At 46.1% G+C, this 21,839-nt stretch overlaps 1 protein-coding gene and 1 non-coding gene across 2 annotated transcripts; both read left to right on the forward strand.

Moving 5' to 3' along the window:
- Window positions 1-267: 267 nt before the first annotated feature.
- On the forward strand, window positions 268-349 carry TRNAS-AGA (transfer RNA serine (anticodon AGA)). Its single transcript has one exon. It is a non-coding gene; the product is annotated as a tRNA-Ser (tRNA).
- A 456-nt stretch (window positions 350-805) lies between these two features.
- CFAP418 (cilia and flagella associated protein 418) lies at window positions 806-20,183 on the forward strand. The gene is made up of 6 exons (XM_075549467.1): window positions 806-999; window positions 6,145-6,232; window positions 7,799-7,863; window positions 8,415-8,480; window positions 13,896-13,991; window positions 18,591-20,183. Exons 1-6 carry the CDS (start codon window positions 848-850, stop codon window positions 18,742-18,744), a joined length of 621 nt encoding a protein of 206 aa, XP_075405582.1. The 5' UTR covers window positions 806-847; the 3' UTR covers window positions 18,745-20,183.
- Window positions 20,184-21,839: the final 1,656 nt, after the last annotated feature.

Consider the following 21,839-nt stretch of genomic DNA (forward strand, 5'->3'; position numbering starts at 1 on the left):
GGTAGGTGTAAAGCAGCCTCAGCACTTGCCTTCCTCTCTCGCTGCTTTCCCGATTCTACGGTTGGAAAACTGAATCAACCTGCGTTTTCTTTGCTGAAAAACCAGGCTGACGCAGATCCGCTGTGTCTTCAAAAGCTGAGACTGTTCGTGCTGTAAAATACCAATTTCCTATTACCAGACAGAACCGCTTTGAAAGGCTTTCTCCAGACTGCAAATGCACTTACGTAGAGTCTACATAGACGGTCACTGCCAAAAGCCTCACCAGCAGTAGTCGTGGCCGAGTGGTTAAGGCGATGGACTAGAAATCCATTGGGGTCTCCCCGCGCAGGTTCGAATCCTGCCGACTACGGAAGGGTGATCTTTTAATACACCTCACCGGCATTTGTTTTCGTTTCCGAAACTCGTCCGCTGCCTTTCCACAGATTATTTAGGGAACTCACAAATGACCGAAACACACCGAGGACACGGCAAAGGCCGGGAGAGCGCGGACGAGGGGACAGGGAGTTTCGTGACTGCGTTTACAATTTAGGTCCAGGAGGGGGAGACGGGTCGACAGACGGCAGACACGCTAGAACAAAGAGCAACAAAAACACTCCCAACCACCCAGGAACGAACAGCTCCGAGGGGCTCCCCAGGGCGCCCGAGCCCCGCCGGGTCCTTTTGCGCCACAACATTCCCGCGAACGGGACTGGGGGCGAGGGGGGGAGGGCGCCCGGGAGCAGCCGGCGGCGCGGCCCGCGCATGCGCAGGACCAAGGGCCCACGAGGAGGCGCGCGCGCGACCTGCCGGCCTGCGCGTTGCCCCTGGCAACCACGGGCGCTGCGGCGAGGGAGCCCGACGATTCAAGATGGCGAAGGATCTGGACGAGCTCTTGGACGAGGTCGAGTCCAAGTTTTGCAGACCGGACCCGCTGAGGCCGGGCATGGCCCAGCAGCCCAAAGGCTGCAGCGGCCCCCGCGGCGGCGACCGGAATGGAGCCGAGGCGACCGACCCTCTCAGGTTAAGCGGCGGGAGGGATGGGCCGTTCCGGGGAAGGTCGCTCCAGGCCCCGTCGCCGCCCCTCCGCCGCCGCACCGCCCAGAAACGTGCCCCGGCCCGCGCGCGCCCGCGCGCCCGCGGGGGGAGCTCGGAGTTCGCACCCGCGGGGCCGCGCACCCCTGCAGCGCCCCCAGTCTGGCCCCGCAGTTGCCGCCGCCGGGGTTGCGCTCGGGAGCTGCGGGGTGAGCGCCCCCCCCCTTCTGGGCCCCGAGAAGGCCTCGTGAGCGGAGCCGGGGTTCCCCCGCCCCGTCAGCCCGAGCGCCTGGTCCGCTCCCCCCGGAGGGCGCCCGCGCCGGGCACCCCGTCCCTTTGCGCCCGACCCGAGTACGCCGCCCCTGGCCTGTGCGGAAACGGCCCCCGTTTCCTTTGTGACCGCGGCGCTGACGCGGGCTTGCGGGGGGGTTTGACCTGATCGGGGTGCACTGGTGACCGGGGAGTCACGAGAGAAGGGGGCGCTCTGGGGAGCATCGGATGGGTCCCACCACCTGCATTCTCCCCGACAGCCCTCCGCCAGGGTGCGAGGATTCCCAGCGTCCAGAGACGTCGTTGGGGACGTTTCTTCTTTCATGAACCAAAACACTACGTTTCAAATAGGTGAAAGATAATATCTTCCTAGGTCTCCCGCTTCTCACTGCACCCCCCCGTCCCTCCCCCGCCCCCAAAGGAAACCGTTTTTGCCTTAGCTGACGTTCCCTCAAAGTGCGGACGTGGGAGAGGACTGCAGCATCCTTTGGGAGCTCGCCTCACGGTGTAGAACATTTTGCAAACGCTTGGAATTACACGGACCCAGTTTAGGAACAACCCAAGAGAATCCTATATTTATGGGTGTTTGTGTGGGTGTGTGGTTTCCCAAGGTGTTAACCAACTTCAGTGCTGCCCTACTCACCAGACTTAATTCCAGTGACCTTTGTCTGTTTATAAAAATTCATCCTCAAGGAACAGAGTGCAGAAAAGAAGTTCTAAAAATCAGTTGGGTGCTAGCCAGCATTTTAAAAATAATAAATATAGATCCAATTAAAAGCGAAGTGGTTATGCATTGGGCTGAGAACAGCAAGGCCGGCAGTTCGAAACCACCAGCCGCTCTGTGAAAGACACGAAGCTTACTGCTCCCATAAGGGGTTACACTGCTGGAAACTCACAGGGGCAGTTCTGCCCTGCCCTATAAGATGCTATGAGTGAGAACTGACTGCATAGCATCCAGGGGTGTTTGTTGTTTTTTTTGGGGGGGGGGGGTCCTTCATGCCATAAGGGAAATGCCACAAGTGGGTAGCTTTAAAGAACAGAAATGTATGTCCTCACAATTTTAGAGGCAAAGGTTTAAACCAGGACCGCTGCCGTTTCCATTTCTGTGAGCTTCGCTCCTAGTTTCTGGTATCTGACAATCCTTTGCTTTTCCATAGTTCCCCACATGCCGTGTCTCTCTCCTCCCTCTGTGTATCTGTCTATTCTGCTTTTATTTGTAGCTCAGAAGTGATTAGATTTAGGATTCACACTACCCTGGTCATGGTCTCGTTAACATAACAAAAGAAAAGACTATTTCCCAAAAGGATTCCACCCACATATGGGGTTGGGGGAGGGGTGGGTGGAAAGGACACCATTCAGTCCATAACACCATCTCACTATTCAATGTGCCCTGTGTTTCAGTATTGTATTTATAAAAGCTGCAGCCAACCAGTGCTGTTGTCATTTATATGTTAAACGTTATCATCTGTTTTTCATCTGGCAGTGTAGTAGTAATGATAAATTATGTAAAAAAGCAACAAAAGCCCTAAACCAAATCTGATCCCTACCTAGTATTTATTTCATATCAGACATTAAAATTTTGCCATGAGCCAAAATTGATATTTAAAAGCCAGGGACCAATTTAAGACAATTGTATAGCAATACAGCCTCTGTCTTTCCCTTATAAGAATAAAATACTGGAATTACCTCTTAAAATGATGGTTCTGCAAACAATAAAATAAATGACCATGACCATGCTACATCTGGATATCAGAAACAACTACTAATGCAACAGGGCAAAACACATGAAATTTGTTGAAGTCTTCAAAATGATAAAGAGAAATATGTGATTGGTTAAAGAAAGAAAAGAAGAAAGACTGATGTGGGTTGAGTGGTAGTGCAATCGGAGTAAAGTGGTTCAGGATGAAACAGATGGGAATATTTAAAGATAATATCATAACCTCCTAGATAATAGCTAAATAATAACCAACATTACTGAGTCTAAGTACTTGATATGCACTAATTTCACCACCACAACCCAAGAGATGCATGCTGTTGTTATCCCATTTCTCTGACCAAGAAAAATATAATTGCCCAAAGTTACATGGCTGAATCTACCAGGATATAGTAACATTAAATGTAAAGCCAGGTCTCCGCTTCCAAAGCTTTTATATGTGTTGTTCTTGTTAACGAGGTGCCAGAGAGTCTCTTCTGAAGCACAGCGACTGCATGCAAAAGAAGGAGACATGGCCTGGTCCTTACAGTCCTGGCAGCATTTGAGCCTCCGCTGCAGCTGCTGTGTCAGCTCATCTCCTTGCGTCTTCCTCCGTTTTATCGAGCATGATGTACTTGTCCAGATACTGGTTCCTGAGAACGTGCCCAAAGTAGACGACACGAAGTCTCACCCACACCCATTGCAGGAACATTCTGGTGGGACTTTCAAGACAGCTCTGTTCATTTCCCTGGCAGTTCATGGCAGTTTCACCAACACCTTAATTAAAATACATTCTTCTTCAGTCTTTCCTATGCAGTGTCCAGCTTGCATGCAGGTAAAGCAACTGAAAATACCGTGACGTGAGTCGCCTGCACCTGAAAGTGCTATCTTGGTTTGTGTTTGAACACTGTAGAGTTGGCTGTTGTCGCAGCTTTGTCTAATGCAGTACATCAGGTGATTGCGCGGCTGTTGCTTCCGAGGGCATTAATTAGGTATCCGAGTCAAATGGAATCCTTGACAGGATCAATACGTCCTCCGTTTGTCATGTGACTTATTAGTCCAGTTGTGAGGAATTTCGTTTTCTTCGTGTGCAGGTGCAGTCCATAAAGAGCTGCAGTGCTTGGTGTTATGTTCATCAGTAAGTGCTTTAAAGGTCTTGGCTTTCAGCAGGCAACGTTGTGTCCTCTGCACAGAGCAGGATGTTGATGGATTCTCCCAAAGCCCTGGTGCCCCTTTCTACTTCACGTAGTCCGGCTTCTCAGATTATTTGCTCAGCATGTTGACTGAATAAGTATAAGGGGATTCCAAAAGTTTGCGAAAAATTCCATTACCTTTTCATTCCATTTTTTTCCCACCAACTTTTTGAAACCCTCTCCTGGCAAAAAGATACAAACCTGTACACACTTTACCTAATTTTAAACCAAGCAGGACGCCCTTGTCCTGCTCAACCGAATGCCTCTGGGTCTGCAAACAATTAGCTGCCCCGTTGTCCGCTCGTTGGAGCGTTATCCATAGTCATGCTTCGCAGAGTCGAACACCATTGATAATCAATAAAACAGATATTCCTGGTATTCTCTGTTTTCATCCAAGATCCATCTTATTTATATATGCTTATCACATTTAATTATAAGTTTAACTGTATATATATATATATATATACCTTTTACTTCCAGCAGAAACTTTTATTTGGAATCAAGATTAAAATTTAAGAAGCAGAGTTAGGGAAGGAACCAATGACGGCTTGTAAACATTTGATTAATATTATTTATTGCAACATCAAAAGACCAACAACAAAGGAGCATGACACTGTCCTTTAAATTTTCAATAAATTCTCAATGAAATGCTTACCGTCTTTTTCTCTAACTCATTTCCACAGTAAATCACCAGTAAGTGGGTTGTTTTTGTTGTTGCTAGCTGCCAAGTTGACTCTAGGGGTCCTCTTGAGAAGAACAGAACTGCCCATGCTGTTCTCGGGCTGTGCTCCTTGGAGAAGATCACCAGGTCTTTTCTCAGGAGAAACAGCGGGTGGGTTCACACTGCCAGGCACTTCCCCATTACACCACCCTGCTCCTTATCCAGTGATTATCCACCCTCTGCACCGTACAGCCACCCGCCTCATTCCCAATCAAAGAATTATCCAGCCCAAGAGGTCCATGGTTCTGAGGTTTGAGAAGCCCTTTTATCTAGGCCTTCAGTGGATGTAAGTTAGAGCCAATCCATTTAGAACTCAAAAACTCACCGTCACGGTTCCAACTCTTAGTGCCTCTATAGGACAGAGTAGAAAACTAGAAAAAGCCTCATCTCTCTCCGCGGAACACCTTTGGCCTTGAACTGCTTACCCTGCAGTCCCCAGTCCAATGTGGAACCACCATAGCACTCAGTGAATGTTAACTTACAGAGAAGGCGTCCTGGGGGTGGAGTGAGTTCATTGTTGGGCTGCTACTGAAAGGTTCAGACTCCCCAGATCCTCCTGTGAGGGAGGTGGCCGTCCGCTTCTGTGAAGCTTGACCATAGGGAGCAGCAGTTCTTCTCTGCTCTGGAAGGTGCCAGGAGTCAGCACTGACTGTGTGCCAGGCACTTTGGTTTTTATTACCTAGGCGTTCTGCAGTTTATGTAGCAGTTTATGTCACTGTTCTTTTGCTACCTAGCTTTTCCTGCAAATGATAAGAAGTATATGTGGTATTCTGCAAATAACCTATTTCCTTTCTGTTTATTTTGGTGTGGTCATGAGATTACATAACCTTTGACTCCTCTAAGAGATATGGTTACTTACAATGGAACCCTTAAGAAAAAATTAGACTGGTTAAAATTATGCATTTATCATAGTGAGTTCTACTTAATATTGTGCATATTTTGCTTTCTCTGAATAAATGGTTGATAAATTTAGAAAAATACGTACTCAACTTTCTCTTGCATATAAAGTTTAGTTTTAAATGCTTTATTTTTCAGTATGTCATAATAAAGTATATGTAAATTTGTACCTCATACACTATGCTTGTCTCAGAAGCTTAGGCTGTGTCCATAGTGGGGCGGGTGGGTGGTGAGGGAGGTAAGGTGCAGTCGTAGCCATCGTTCTCTTGCTACTCTAACAAGGGTTTATTTAAACACAGCTCTTCTGATACCGGTTGCTTTAGCTGCTACTAAGCTGCAGGTGTTTTTTTCTTTTTCAGATTGACAGACACATTTAAAAAAGCAGACGATCTTGACAGTCTTATTAATGAAATCTTTGAAGAGCCTGACTTTGACAAAAAATCTTTTGTAAGTCAAGCGATATAAATATGCACTAATTCGTATGGATTGTGATAAGAGTTGTATGAGCCCCTAATAAAATGTAAAAAAAATGCAGTAATTCTTGCATTATATCAAGATGTATGGTTGAGCATAGTCTGAAAATGTAAAGAAGCCACAAGTCTATCTATAGCCCTCTGAATTCTGAGCAGTTCTTCTAAGAATCAATTCTACTTAGAATTGTAAAAAATAAAATATTAGAAACTCTGCATTTTGCTGTTCATTTCTAAGGAGGAATGAAAATTAGAAAAAGTGCTAGAGCAAAAGCTCACAGATGAAGTTGCTGGCTTATATTTATAAGAGTGCTTTTCTAAAAGATTGAAGACATGTTTTTTTTATCATTGGTATGTGCTTGGTGTTGTATGATTGCATCAATATTTTAATTTTTTTGATCTTTATATCACTTTTATTAAAAATCCAGAAAACAGTATAACAGCCTCTTAGATATTGACAGCCCATTGCTTTTCGGTATTGAATGAGCAGGGAAAAAGGATCTCTGTGATTGGCTGGTTCATGTCCATATTGTGCTTTTTGCTGTTAGTTGCTTGCCGTTGAGCTAATTCCTCAGAGGGCAGACTGCCCCCCAGCCCCTTGTTCTTCGCCCCAACACAAGGAAGCCCAGGGACCAACAGCAGAGGTCACCGTGTGCCAGTGTGGAGTCCTCCACGTAAGCGTAGATTTAAGAAGGACATGGTCGTGAAACTTCTTCCCCCAAACAAAAAAGAGATGGATGCACACGAGAAAATGCATGCACCAGAAAGCTTTCCAGTTCTGCTCCACAAGGAGTGAAGAGAAATGGTAAAATGACGTATTTTTGCCACCATTACGTTTTCTAGCCCACGTGTTCCTGCATAGTTTAAATTGCCTTTCCTCCATTCCACTTCCTCGTCTCGGCAGTGGTGCTAGTCTGTGGTTGGTTTGTGTTGTTGGTGCCACATACCGGTTCGCACTTACTAATGCTTTGCTGCTGTGGTGCCCCCGTGTAGGAACTACTGTACGGCCGTGGCTCAGGAGGTCTGCATTTTCTTTGGACGCCCACTGGCTGATACCCTTCCATTTGATCCCAGTTAATATTCTTGAAGTTACCCAGGCGGTTGGTTCATTTATTTTTAGTTCCGCTGAGTACCACTCACAGCCTTTAAAAATGAGTCTGATTTTCTTTCCCTCCTCAATTGAATTTTTCCAGGATGGAGTTTTAAATAGCAGGTCCTTCATATTAAATCACTGAATTCTGGTATTAACTGAAGATTATAAAAGGACTCTAAATCTTAGCCTGCTAATAATGGCAGTATATCAGTTTTGCAGACGAAAACTTAGCAGAGTAAATTGCAAATTCCTCAGGGAATTTTACTTCCTTTTTGCCTTTAAAAGGTTTTGATCAATGTTTTATTGCAGGAACTTAATGATGCCACCAAGATTTTTATGTAAACCAGTTTGTGCACTTTTTTTTTCATTCCTAAGATAAAATAAGGAATATTCGTGTTTGTGTTACAATTCTCTAAAGTTATATTTGGTCTTTTCTTGTTTATTTGACAGAAATTAAAATCTAAATCTTCGGTTGGCGTGCCTGTCAAAGGTTCCATTCAAGGCCTTGGTAAGAGGTAAGTGAAGATTGCCGTGGTGAATCAGACACGCTAGTAAGCAGACGTAGTAGTATGAGCTGGCCTAGTAGGTTTTGTTCCCATTGAAACGACAGTGACATAGGCCAGCAGAGCCCAGCCGGCTTCCCTGCAAGAGGGCACTAGCAGTACCTTCAGAATGCTTGTGGTCTGCCACCCCGTCGGGCAAAAGAATCTGAACGGGAGATTATTGCTAGTGTAAATAATTTTCTGCTCTGTGGGAAGGAAAAAAAGGTGGACAGCTTCTCAAAATTAATGTTCTGTTAGATTCCTCAGCATTTACTTTGCCCCGTACCTTATTTGGCAAACACGTCTTTCTGTGACTCATTTTAACTCCGTGCAAGCTCCTGCACGCACGTGTGAGAGCTAATAAAGCAGTGTTCGGGGATAGATGGCTCTTCTTTGAAACACGTGGCTCGCGAGGGGAAATACACCATTTGATTACAAGGACATGCAGTCACTGAGGCGAAATTAACTTCTCGTATTTCTTTTTGTTGTAATTTCACTTTCTCCCGTCTGTTGGACACATCTAGTTGCAGCCCAGTGTACCTTGGTGGAAGTGCTACTCCATGTGGTATTGGAACAAGTATCTCACAGAGGTAGGATATCAGAAATGTCTTCTACTGATTAGATCCCCCACCCACCCACTGATGCCTCGTTGTTAAAATGCTGTTCTTATCATCCTGGCATAAATCTGTTTTTATGAAAGTCATATTTTATTATCCAGCCTAAGAAGACTTTATTGAAATGTTTATTATTCTTAGGAGTTAGCAATTTAGCTGTAAGATTCATTGCCCGCACTGCTGGCCAAGTCAGCATGGGAAGCTACAGGTGTGTGGCCCAAAAATGTTCTCAGTCGTGGACGTGTGGTTTTACCCAGTTACATATTTCAAAACTAGAAGCCCTTCTTTTTTGGTCTCTTCCCTACTTCCTCACCCATGTTCCCACTCAAGAGCTCTGTCGGGACATTCTTAAGGTTGTGACGCCACCTACCCCAAGCCTGTCTCAGCACCGTAGCTCCCAGCGCACCCCATCGCAGGGTGTGGGAGGAAAGTTGGGTTTAAGCAAGTCATTTCTCTGCTGTCTTGTCATTGGGGTTCCAGTTTAGGCAGAGGCCCGCTCATCTAAGTTATATGGTTGGCTAGTTTTTTCGAAAGCTCTGTGCTCGTTGCCGCCTACATGTTTATGGAGGAAACTACTGACACACAAGAATACATACCGAGGAGACTGGAAGGAAAACTTTTGTTGTTTGCGAGACGAGGGATCTAGCAAAGATGACGTTGAAGGTTATCGTAGTGTCTAGAAGCCTGGAAGGAAGGGCTTTAAGACCTCAGTGAAACTGAGAGGCTACAGAAGTCTTACACCAGGATCGCCAGGCAACCAAAAGCGGGTCTGGATCCCCAGGGTGCTGCCTACTGGGAGTGCTGTAAATGAATGGGGTTACCGCGTGTTAACACTGTCTGGACAAAGTCTTAGAGCCTCAAGCTGCCCACAACCTTCCTAATGCCTCGGCCCTATAATGCAGTCCCTCATGTTGTGGTGCCCCCACCTCAGCCATAACATTATTTTCATTGCTACCTCATCATTATCATTTTGCTACTGTTATGAATCGGTGACCCCTGTGAAAGGGTCACAGGTTGAGAGCCACTAGCCCAGAGAAAAGAAGATAATCTTGTGGTGCTCACTGGAGTTCATTTAGTCAACTCAGCTGGACCCCTCCATTCATTTCTAGAACTCTCCTCCTCTAGTCCAAGGCTCGGCCACTCACCAGTGAGTCACAGCAGCACTGCCCCAGTTACCACCCGCCGCCCTATTCGCTCCCCTCTAGGCTCACGGTGAGAGGTGATTGTGAGCACCCGCCCCATTTGTCTGGCATTCACTCTCAACGCGCTGGCCAGCAGGCAATCCTGCCGTGGTCCTGGAAAAAGGATGGGCAAGGTGTCAGATTTTAGATCTAATAAGAAGAGATAATGGATAGAATTCAGTGATTCGTGTGGCAGTCCCAATGTCACCAATTAAGCTATAATTTAAATAGTATAATTTGATAATTACACATTATTACAAAGCAAGAGCTCTAATGTATGACTTGATTCCTAGTTCATTATAGTGTCTCGTTTACCATTTTCTAGAAGGCCACGTGATACATGAAAGACGGAAACACCTTCCTGCTTTTGCTAGTGCAGTGCCCGCTGTTTTCAAACTCTGCCCAAACAGCAAGACTCCCCTGTGCAGTGCACTAAGCGGACCTGGTAGGACTTCACGGGAACCACAGTAGCTGGGTACAGTGCTGGCTGTGCTTTGGACATGCTCACTCAAAACATCTTCAAGTTTATTATAAAGATTCTATCAGCTGGACAAGAACGCAGCTGTGGTGTTGGAGACACCTCGTATTTGTATTTCCTCCACGCTAGAGAGGAAATTACCTCACAGTGTCCCTCTCATTGGAATCGTGAGTGTGCTGACTTGGTGCTCTGTAATTTCTATGTGGGTTCTAATACTCATTGCAGTCGCTACACGGAACTCAAAGACCAAAGTCATAATGAAGGTGTTCACTCAGGGAGGCCACAGTTGTGATGCCAGTGAGGAAGATTCAGGGTAGTTGTTTTCCAGGACAGGCTGCACAGTTCCAGGTCTGCTAGTACATGCCCAGAGGAGCACCCCTCTCTGCTGGGCACCTCGACCCAAAGGCAGGCAGGCAGCTCATTCAGCACAAGCTCTGTGGGTCTGCAAACCCAGAGACACTCAGCTCCACTGCCAGGAGTCTGCAAGCCCAGAGGGCACCTGCTCCAGTAAGCCTGCGCCCAAAGGTGCTCGGCTCCACTTCAGTGGGTCAGCAAGTCTATATCTTCACCAATTAAGCCCCCAGAAACCCCCACTTCAAAAGCCAGAGCTTCCTGCACAAAGGACTCTTGTGTCAACTTTGCTTCATGGTTTGGGAAGTGCTTTACTCTGGTCCATGGTCTGGTTCCTGCTGCTGCTGCTGCTGCTGCTGCTCTGATTGCAAGGCTGTCACCTGGAGGTTCACTGCTCAGGAACTTGAGGCCCAGAGGACGCCCTCCGCTCCTGGCGTTGCTGGCAATGCGCTCCTTCCTCCTGTTTCTCAGACGGCTCATTTTATACCCAGCAGGATGGCACTCACAGGTGGATCTTGTCAGCATCTTCCCCCACCTTATTCCCAGACCCATGCCGGGAAAGGTGATTTGGTGGGAGTTAGGGACTTTACTAGCGGAGCCACATTAAATAATTCACTACTCCTGCAGTGATTTTTATATTAGACATGCTTTTGTGTACGTAGTGATGGAAGAGAAATACATTAAACCTTGGAAATAAGCACTGGTTTGCAGGCTCGGGGCATAAAGGAAGTGAGCATATTCTGCCTATTTTCTATTTATTTTTTGTTGTTGTTTGACTTCTGGGTAAAGCTCTGGTGGTCGGGTCACACGGAGTGGTTTGAGAGCCTTGCCCCGGGCTGGTGGGAAGGACAAAGAGTAGCTGCAGGAAGTGTGGTGGCATGGCTAAGTGGCACATGGTAGACAAGTGGGGTATTTTTAAGGCAAACCAAATTTTACTCTGCTAATTATTTAAACTACTTGCAAGACTGGATTATTCCGTAGACTGGTACTAATTATGATCTAATAGAGTGGATTGTAATAGCAGAATGATTTCTTAGCTGCAAGTTAGTTTTACTTTTCTCAAAGGATGGTGTTTGTAGGAAAATGTGGTAGTGTGAATAGATCTGAATAAACTACTAAATTTTAAATTAAATTAAAAAGCTGTATTTAACATTATGGTTGAGATTTTACACATAAAAAATGTCAGGAAACTCAAAATTATAGTCCCACAAAAGCAATAATTCAGCGAAATTGCACATGTGTATTAAGGCATTAAAGTTAACACGTGGTGCAATCATGTAATAAACTACATATGCATAAGAAAGCGCATTATGGCAGCTTTGGGAACCATCATTCCGCATTTCCTGACTTGTACGTTCAAAATCTCAATTTCAATGTGTATAAATGTGATTGCGCCGTGTTTCCACATGAACAAATCCAACTTCATAAATTGCTAGCAATTTGGGGGAAGGGAGGGGATGTGGACTTGTGTATGCTATGTATATATTTTATAAATGTTTGGTTACTGCAGTGATTAATAATGGCGTTTTAGAACTATAAGGCATTTATTCTCATGCAGACTTTCAGGGCCAAAAAAAGTAGTTGCCATTTTGAAGTTAGCATACCTGAATTTTAGAGGAAAATAATGGGAAATTTAAAAATTAGTTTTATTCTTTCATTATATTTTAATTTTATAAGTGTATTAAAATTTTAAAAAGTAAAACCAGAATCCAAAAAATTCATATAGTGAGGAAAAATAATCATCTCCAGAGCTCCCTCCCTTCCAGTCCTCTTGCTCCCAAGGCAACCAGCTGTGGAGTGTGGACCGTGCAAGTTCTGAATTGGTCTTCAGAGTGTTTACAAACTACATGCACCCACACAGGCATTGAGAGGACTGCTTTCTATAAAAGTAGCAGCTCACTTTGTAGATGAATTCATACCTGGCGTCAGGTCACTGGTTAAATCTAATTCATTCTCTTTCTTTATTAATTGCCTAATATTCCATACTATCAATAATTCAAAAAGGGCACTTTAAGGAAAGAGGCGACTTCCACGTGTTTGTAGAGAAAAAAACTTAAACAATTAAAAATGTCCATAAACTTTTGGAAGGCCCCTATGTGCTGCATGCCATTCATCCCCCCTCCCCACCCCACTTTTCGATAGGTCTCAGGTGGTGTCCACTGTTTCTGCCAGGTCGACAATATTGCAGTGACAGTCCTGAAATGCATGCCTTCTATCCGTGCCGTTACTCTTCCATATGTGTTCCTGGCTGCTAGTGTCACAGCGAGGCATAATTATAAAAGAAAGCCCGGATTTTTCACAAACTGCTATCACAATTTTCATAACCACCCAAAAGTATGATAGTGCTACTGCTTTGCTAACTTTATTGGCTAGAATATATACATGTCAAAGATATACGTCCATGTAGCGAGTACTTTACCAACATCAATTCCTGAGGCTCTCATAATATGTTGAGTGAGCTGTATGGGTTCTCGTGTGCTGTCGCCCCTCCTAGCAGCTCGGGAAACGGAATCCCAGGGAAGGCATGTGAATACCCCAATCCATTTTGCTCAGTTTGTTAGGGCAGCACACACGTGTTCATATACATACATACATATATATATCAGTGTGCAAGATCCCAGTAAAGGTCACACAAAAAGCTTAATCTGACATTTTAAACATGTAATTAGTCCTTTAGTATAAATGCTCAGCTGTGCCTCGAAAATGGCTTCTTCCGTATTATCACTTGTTTTTTATTGTTTTCCTTTGGTATGTTAGAAATCCTTTGTTTTCTTTACTCGCTATTTATCTTTCTGCTGTCATGACTTTATCCTCACCGCCTTAATGCGCTTTTGTAGGTGTTGTGTTTTCTGTTGGGTCCCCTCGCTGTGGAGCACAGGAAGAGTGGATGTATAATGATAGCCGATACAGGGAGGCAGGTGACCTAGGGGTGTGGTATGGAGGGGAAGGGGTTTTGTGGAGTAAATGATGAAGGCAGGGGTCGGGGAGGGAGCACTAGAACGGATGGTGATTGCACAACTCACTTTAAAGGCGAGTTCACCACGGGGACAGGGACAAGGCTCTACAATCAATGTGGCAAGCACTGTACACTGCTCCTTGATGACTGAACTATTGAATTGTATGATATGTAAATTATGTGTCTATAAAACTGTTAGGGGAAAAAGAAAACAGCATGAAAAAAGAAATATAATCCTTTATTTTCTTTTATTTCTAGATGATTAGATATGTATCAATTCTGGTTAATCTCATTAAAATCAAGTTAATCTTTACTTTTCTGTTTATTCAGTAATCTCTAATACATGACATAAGAATTACATAGTATGGAAAAATTACCATATTCAAGCACACAATCTTCTGTGTTCCATTCTTGTTCTTTAACAGAGCCTGTGACCGCCTGCGCTGTATCGCCTGTGATTTCAGGATAGTAAGCTACAATGACTGTATGTGGGACACATCATGTGATTACTTGTTTTTCAGGTATGTTTCTAAAGAATCTCACTCTGAAAGTTGTACCCGGTACAGCTTTGTATTTCTTTTTAACAGCTTTATATGTCTTACTTTGTTAAAATGTGTCCTGGTGGACTCAGGCACATTGTGTGAACTGCACCTCGACACCCGTCTCCTTTGTGTCTGTCTGCTCTCAGCCTGCAGAAGGACTTTGCTGGCTAAGGGGGTGGCAACAGCCTCTTCGCTGATTTTTCTGTCAACAGCCTCTCCCTTTCTAATCATCTTTCCATCGACAGTTCGGCGCTTTCTCGGTGCATAGCTCCGAGTGTGCCATGCCCCTGCCCAGCGCTCTTCTGCGCCGGGCACGGTGCCCACGCTCCTCAGCTGCCATTCACCACCCTCCCGGGTCAGCCCTTTTTTGTCTGTCATCCAGCCTGGTCTTTCCTCAATACACTCTCATGCGCACAAGATTGTAACAGCCCCAAATTAATCCATGCCCCCCTTCCCTGAGACCTTTAAAGAGCACAGGCTCTTTCCCTCCGGGTCACTTCCCACCATTCTCTCCTTGTGAACACGCCATCTCTCTCATCTTCCGCGATTCCCTCCACCCTGCTCTCACCTTGCAGGTGAGCACTTCCTTCCCGTGCGTCCCGGCACCTGCTGCAGTAGGAACTGCAAGGCCTCGGCTTGGTCTGCCTTCCGTGTTGTGGTCGATAATGGTGTCATACTTACATTTTTGTAATGTGTCCATTCTTACACACTTACCGAACGCTTGTAAGGTGTGTTTTCAATTACCAAATGTATTTGAACTGCACATTTCAGACAAAAACTGTGTTAGGACGTAATAGAACTTATAAAAAATGTAGATAGTGCTTTTTAGTATCCCAAACCTAGCTTTCAACCAAGACTATGTTTTCAGAGTCAAGTATTCAGAATATAGTGGAGCACTTTTCCAGAGTGGGAAGAAAAGGATGAGGTCTCTCTTCCCAACCCCTTTCAGTGTCTCTGGCTTCAAGCTTCTTCCCGTAGCAGTCGTGGTGCGGTTAGAATTCACCCTCCCAGCCAGGGCCCCTCAAGCATAGCCCCTATCCATGACAATCAGTGTCGGGCTATTCACCGCCGGGTCAGCTGTTGGAAACCTTTCCGTGGCAGAAAGAGGGCCTTCCTACTCTGGGAAAGAGCTGCAGCCTCAGAAAAACCCCGGGGGACACGTCTGCCCTGGCCTGTAGGGTGGCGGTGCATCGGCATCGGCTCGACGGCAGGGAGGTTTTGTCTGTGCCGCAGGCTACGCTGCCCGTCGTGCTAAAGCCAGCATGGGACAGCGGGAAACTGGCACCCGGAAGCAGGGGCATCGAGCATGGGTATCGAGTCCGCTCACAGTGCGTAGAGCCTGTGGGACGAGGACCTCTCAGTGCCTGACTCACCGAGAACATCAGGTGGTTTACTCCTGGCTTGTGGAGGCCTGGCGTTAAAAAGAGATCAAAACTGGCTTGTAGTCAAACAAGGACAACTAGAAGAGTTATTACATTATCAGACAGAAACAAATAGTTACTTAAATAGGTCAAAAATACTCCCTCTGCCTTCGAGGTGCTTTAGAAAATGGGTGGGAGATGAGAGAATGGAGTGGCCAGGATCAGAATATCAATCATTGATTCGATTTGTTGTATAGCGCAGACGAGCACTCGTGTATCCAGCGGCCACGTACTCTTGGAGACTGGGCTCGCTAGATGAGTCGGACGGGGCTGCAGGGTGCGTGGACAGGAACGAGACTGGCAACAAGTTCGGTAGCGTCGTAGGGCTACGAGAAAGAAGAGTGGCAACCGTCAAATGGGGACGCTCTGCCTTGAAGCATCAGGCAAGGCTTCGCAGAGTCCTGGTGTATCGTTAGGAATTAGCCTGACAGACAAGATGGAGCTGTGTACTCTTTTCGGAAGGTGTTCTTACAGGCTCAGGGAGGTGAGTCCATCTGACGTCCTCAGAGAGTCCCTGTGTGGAAACCAGGCCCGTTTAGAATCACACGGATGAATGAGATGTGCTAATCCAGGGGGACCACAGTCTACTCCCGCCAAGATTTAAAGTCTCAGACCCCCAAAAGGGCCCTTCTACGCTGTCCTACAGGGTCGCTGGGAGTTGAGATGAGCCCTTGCGAGAGGAAATTGAAGGACGAGGTCTGTGTTCATATACGGGAGGAGGCTACTGTCCAACTCGCTGTTGAAACCGTGCCTCTGAAGCTCAGGGAGGAAGGAATGCGTCACCAAGAACTTTGTTAAGAAGGGAGATGCTTGGATGTTTCCACAAGAGGAGGAATGGGAAAGATGGAAGGCTTGGAAAGGGAAGGGCACAGGAAGAACTGAGCTGATGGAGCCCAGAGTGCTGATGGAAAGCAAGTTTTGAAAGGAGGGGGGCAGACACCTCTGCCTGGGGGAAGGAGGTGAGAGACTGGGTGCTGGCACGTTCGTGGTTTTTCGCATCTGGTGGCCTGGTTTTGTGAGCGAGAGTGGTCAGCTGAAAGAGAGAGAGGAGAGGAAATGAAACATGGGGGCAGAGGGAAGAGGCATCACTGGGAGAAACCCAGAACGAGTGGTAACCAACACGTTTTACAGTTTGCAGGTGCCACTGAAGGCCCAGCAGAAAACACACTGTGCCATGTGGTGTGATTGTCCTTTTATAGATGAGGGGCGAAGGCTAACCTAGCGTACACAAAGGAGCTCTGGTGTGCGAGAGCTTAGACAAGTTCTAGAACTTTCTAGAAAATGAATACATGATTCACCCCCCAGGCACAATAAGTCAGATGCTTCTGTTTTCAAACTATTCATGTATTTTTCTGTGGGAACTAATGAGATTATGTTTTAAGTATGTGCTTCTTTAAAAGCAGTTGAAGCATATGAGTTCTCTGGCTTTTCATGATCTTATTCCTCCCATCCCAAATGAAGGATTCAGTTAGGTATCAGATGCTAAATTTGTCAAATTATATTACAGATTAGTGTTTTTCACCTGATACAATTTAGTTTTGTTTATACTTGTTCCTCCCCACTCACCATAACCTTAGGATGACAGCCAGGTAAGTGCTTAGCTGGTCAGAGCCTCAGTTTCCTGAAATCAAACAATTGGCGTAGAAATCTTCCAGATTCTGTTAGGGTCCAGCTTCCAAATTACCCACAATCCGTGTAATGTAGTACTGAACGTGGTGCCCCTTGACCACCAGAGGGCACTTGAGAGCCGGTCTACGGAGACATGGAGTACCGGATAGCAAACGCTGTGATCTCCGCTTGAGCATTTGAAGTTTCTTCGTTTCGCTTTTTCATCACTTTGCTTCTCTTCCATGTTTATTCAGCCATGAAATGTTTGCATAAAATGTTATACATTGTTTATCATGAAAATAAATCTATTTTTAGTCAGTTAAATTCACTTCAATAGGTGGGTCTTTTTTTTTAATAATGGCAGTAAATTAAGTGGCTATTTTCTTAGTTACTTAGTGCTACCTTAAAAAGAAATCCCACAGTATGTGACTTTGAATAACAAAACTTGATGTTCCTACCGTTCAGGAGGCTAGAAGGCCAAATTGCAGGCCTGGCTAGACATATTTTCTTCGTGTGTTTCAGCTGCTAGTAACCCGCAGCCCTCGGAGTTGCTGGGCTTAAAGCTGCCTCTTCCCAGTGTCTTTTCATTGGCATCTCCCCCATCTAATCTGGTTTTTGTTTTTTTTTAATAACTCAGATCTATGATTAAAGACCTACCCTACTTTGCTTATATCGGTGAGTTCATTAGCCACCCCAAAAAACTCCTAATTCTAAACAGAATCGCACCTACAGTTTCAAGGTGAGAAACTTGACTCATTTGGGGAACACAGTTGCGCCCGTACCAGTGATCATTTTTTGTGAGGGTCCCGCCACCTCGTTAATTTCTTTTAGCATTACCGACATGTATTTCAGCACGGGCAGTTATTTTTCTTGCTGGTAGTCAATCAGCAGATCCTGAAAGAAAACGAAAGACGCAACATGAGCTCATCACATAAAAGTAGCAGCCACTTTTCCCTTAACCCTATTAACGCCGAGCGTGATGTTTCATCGCATCCAAATAATATAATTAATTTAATTAATATATTGAAAACTATGAAAGTAAAGAAAAACAAAAATGTTTTTTCCTGAAATTAAAAATTCCGGCGTCGTAGGGTAAATGTAAATATCGGAGGCTTATTCTTCAGGAGCCAGTTCTCTCCTTGCCTGCTGCACCGCCGCTCGTTGCCATAGTGCAGGCTTTGTGAAATCCCATAGCGGCAGATGCTCCGTGAGTCTCTGGCCGAGGTGGGAGACGAACCACCATCCTTCCCTCTCTGCTGCCATATCCCATCGTCTCTACTAGGACGGATCAGTAATTCTCAGTGCTGAGGTGGCTGTGTCCAACAGAATCTCTAATAAATTGGCCTCCAAAAAAATTCCTGAGTAGCAAGGAAGCCCCTCCAGAAAGCGCACATGGAAGCATCTCCGTTATCAGGATGAGAGGGACTGAGGTTTGGTGTTGAGATGCTGTCAAGATACTCCGGCAACTGCCACGCCCATATGGTTTGGCTTGAAACCATGAAACACTGACCACCACCGTGACACTAAAGCCTCCCTGTTTTCCTGTTAGGAACAACATGCCAGAATTCCAGAAATTAACAACAAAGCTGGTACAGAAGAAAGGCGCCCGGGCATATGCTTGCCAGTGCAGCTGGAGAACCATCGAAGACCTGACTGACCTTCAGAGCGATCACCAGCTCCGTTGGGTTTGTGGTAAACACTAGAGACGCAGCGTTCCATTCCTGTCGTGACTGCACAGGTCTCTGATGACCCACAGGACTGGCAGAGTAGTGTCCTGTAGCACTTCAGAAGGCCCCCCCCCTTTATGAGAATACAGGCGTCTCACCTATTGCAGTGTGATAAGCCATCCAGATTCTTCTTTGCTGACCTGTGTGCTGTTAAGTGGCCATTTAATTCTGACATTTCACATAAACCTACAGCCCTTTGTTAGCAGCTACAGTATTACTGACTGCTGAGAGAATGCACTTAACGCAAGCGGGCCTCGTTGACAGCCATTGCGGAGGAACAGCTGGCCGTTGCAGCACCGCCTCCCACCGTCACAGCTCATTGGGCAAACCCGAGTGGCGGTGGCTCACTGACGGGCTCTCCATGGCACAGGCTCATTGCAAAAGCACTGCCTAGATCTGCTCTTGCCTCACCCACGCAGAGCTCTCTTACCCATAATAACGAGAGGTGCATTCTTTATGCTTTTTTCTTTTCCAGATGACAATCAAGTAACCGTATTAACCAATAGGCATTTATGTAAAATGTATTTTTATATACCTAGAACCACACACAACACACACACAAAATCCCAATTCCGAAACCAGTCTTTGTTGGATTTTTCAAATACTTTAGTAACAAAACCCCATGAATGGCAGATAACCAAATTTCTCGGGCAGTCTGTTGGCTTTCCTGGTAGGATCGGTGGGCTCACCGTTCATTTGCTGAGTGCATGGGAAGAGGAACATGCCCTGTGTGGACCCACATGCAGTGGGGCCGGCGCCATCTCCCCACCCCTGAGGCTGGGTTTCTGTTCAGCAGCAGGGCTTTCGGGAAATCCTCCATGACCTTCTCTCCGAGCCCTTGGAGATTCTAGGGGCTTTCCAACCTGTCAAAACTCTTTACCCCACGGCTCCCATGTGTACCACGGGGCCTGCCGGAAGGGAGCAGCTCAAGAGCTGAGATCAGCAATGTGCCCTGGCCTTGACACATCTGCACACTCCTCCCCTTCCTCTGCTAGGTCCAGCGCCGAGAACAGAGCGGCTTCATAGTCACAGACGCTCATCAGTGTCTGTTAGGACAGTTTTACAGATTTCACTTTTCAATAAAAATTGTTGACCTCCTAAACTTTATCTCTCTGTAATTGTATCCAAAAACATACGCCCAGCACCGCAGGCAACGAGCACGACACTTGTGGAACCCAGCAGAACTGGGCACATTAACCACAACCGTGTGTCTGCGTTCACTTGAGCAGTGACGAGACTGTTCATTTGAAACGCCTGTTGCTTTGGGGTTCTTTTTTAGACCTGCCTTTCCAAAACTCAGAAACCAAACTCACTGCCATTGAAAACCTTTAGAGGGGCAAAATGTTCCTGTGATTTTATCTTTGATTATTGGTTTATAACTGTCCTATAAATTGACTGTATTACATGTTTCACATCCCACCATGAGGTAATTATAAGAAGTCTCCTATGTCAGAAATGTATATAAGAGTTCATATTTGCTCTCGCTCACGCTCTCGCTCTCGCTCACGCTCTCGCTCTCGCTCACGCTCTCGCTCACGCTCTCGCTCTCGCTCACGCTCTCGCTCTCGCTCACGCTCTCGCTCTCGCTCTCGCTCTCGCTCACGCTCTCGCTCACGCTCTCGCTCTCGCTCACGCTCTCGCTCACGCTCTCGCTCTCGCTCACGCTCTCGCTCTCGCTCACGCTCTCGCTCTCGCTCTCGCTCTCGCTCTCGCTCACGCTCTCGCTCTCGCTCTCGCTCACGCTCTCGCTCTCGCTCTCGCTCTCGCTCTCGCTCACGCTCTCGCTCTCGCTCTCAAAAAAAAAAAAAAAAAAAAAAAGAGTTCATATTTATATTGATCATTTAGTATTGTACTATTTTTGCTTACCTTGTAGAAAGAGTGTTATGTTTACATGCACATAGATAATTATAGATCATATAAGCCAAAATACAATTGAATTATCAATATAGACGAATCTGTTTTCAACCAACTATAAATTAAAAAGGCAATGTCAATAAAATATCCAAATTGTTTTGCTTATTTGTTTTCAACATTAATAATCATTTTCTACCTTTAACAAATATTTACCTTTTGGCAAGCCAAGAGCTACATTATTTGAACTATGTCATATTCTTATCCTGCCTATAAAAGACTAAATAACAAATAGCTGTACTGTCTTTAGTTACTGAGTAAATGGTGGAGGTGGGCGGGGTGGGGGGGCTCTGACCTCCAGCTACAGAAGGGAAAGGAACCCAACTCCACATCTATACAAGGTGATTCCAAGGGGGCAGAGGTCAGACAGACCTCAGCCCTCCAACCTTCTGCGCCCTGTTCTGACACCAGCCTTCCCTCCATCCCACTCTGCTTCCCTGCTGGGCTGAGAATCCATTGTGACCGCTGCAGCATGTCTCAACCTATACTCATAAAGATGGAGCAGGGGGACAAATTATAAATCTGGGCTAAAAAAAAAATCCAAGCGTTAAGGACACAGTTCTTTTGTTCAAAACTTCTCCATGTTAGCAGGCATGCCTTTCTCCTGCCCTCATACTTGTTCTGTCTACTAACGTCTAAGGAGTTCCTCAAAGAAGCAGCATTGTGGCTCTTGTCCGGGTTATGATCGCTTATCCTGGAATCGTTCCAAGAAAGCCAGTTAAGGTAAGGGGAGGTCACGAGCTCAGCCACCGCAGACTAGAAGACATGGCTAGCTGAGAAACAGCAATGGGGAAGGTGAGGGAGCGAGAGGGAGGGGTGGGGAGGGAGAATCAGCAGCATTACAGGGAGCACTGAAAAGAACTTCCATTTCAGCACCATGCTGCCGGGCTCAGCATTCTGGGGACCCACCTCGCGCGGAGGCTCCGATTCTGCCCTCGGTGGTAACCACATGCTGGGCAGGTGGGGCTGGGCTGGGGAGGTGCGTCTTGGCCAGCAGTTTATACACCCTTGGCTCTCAGTTTTGAATAGAATTGGTTCAGGTGGCATCAAAATTGTTAGGTTGCAAAATGTATCCCTGCTTTAGGGTACAGAGGACCCAAGGCAAAACTAGGTTACAGGATAGGCGCTGCCTTGAAAAGACTATTGGCAGACCCTGAGTG

The sequence above is a fragment of the Tenrec ecaudatus genome, chromosome 5 (genome assembly GCF_050624435.1).
Source record: "Tenrec ecaudatus isolate mTenEca1 chromosome 5, mTenEca1.hap1, whole genome shotgun sequence".
Taxonomy (NCBI): Eukaryota; Metazoa; Chordata; class Mammalia; order Afrosoricida; family Tenrecidae; genus Tenrec; species Tenrec ecaudatus.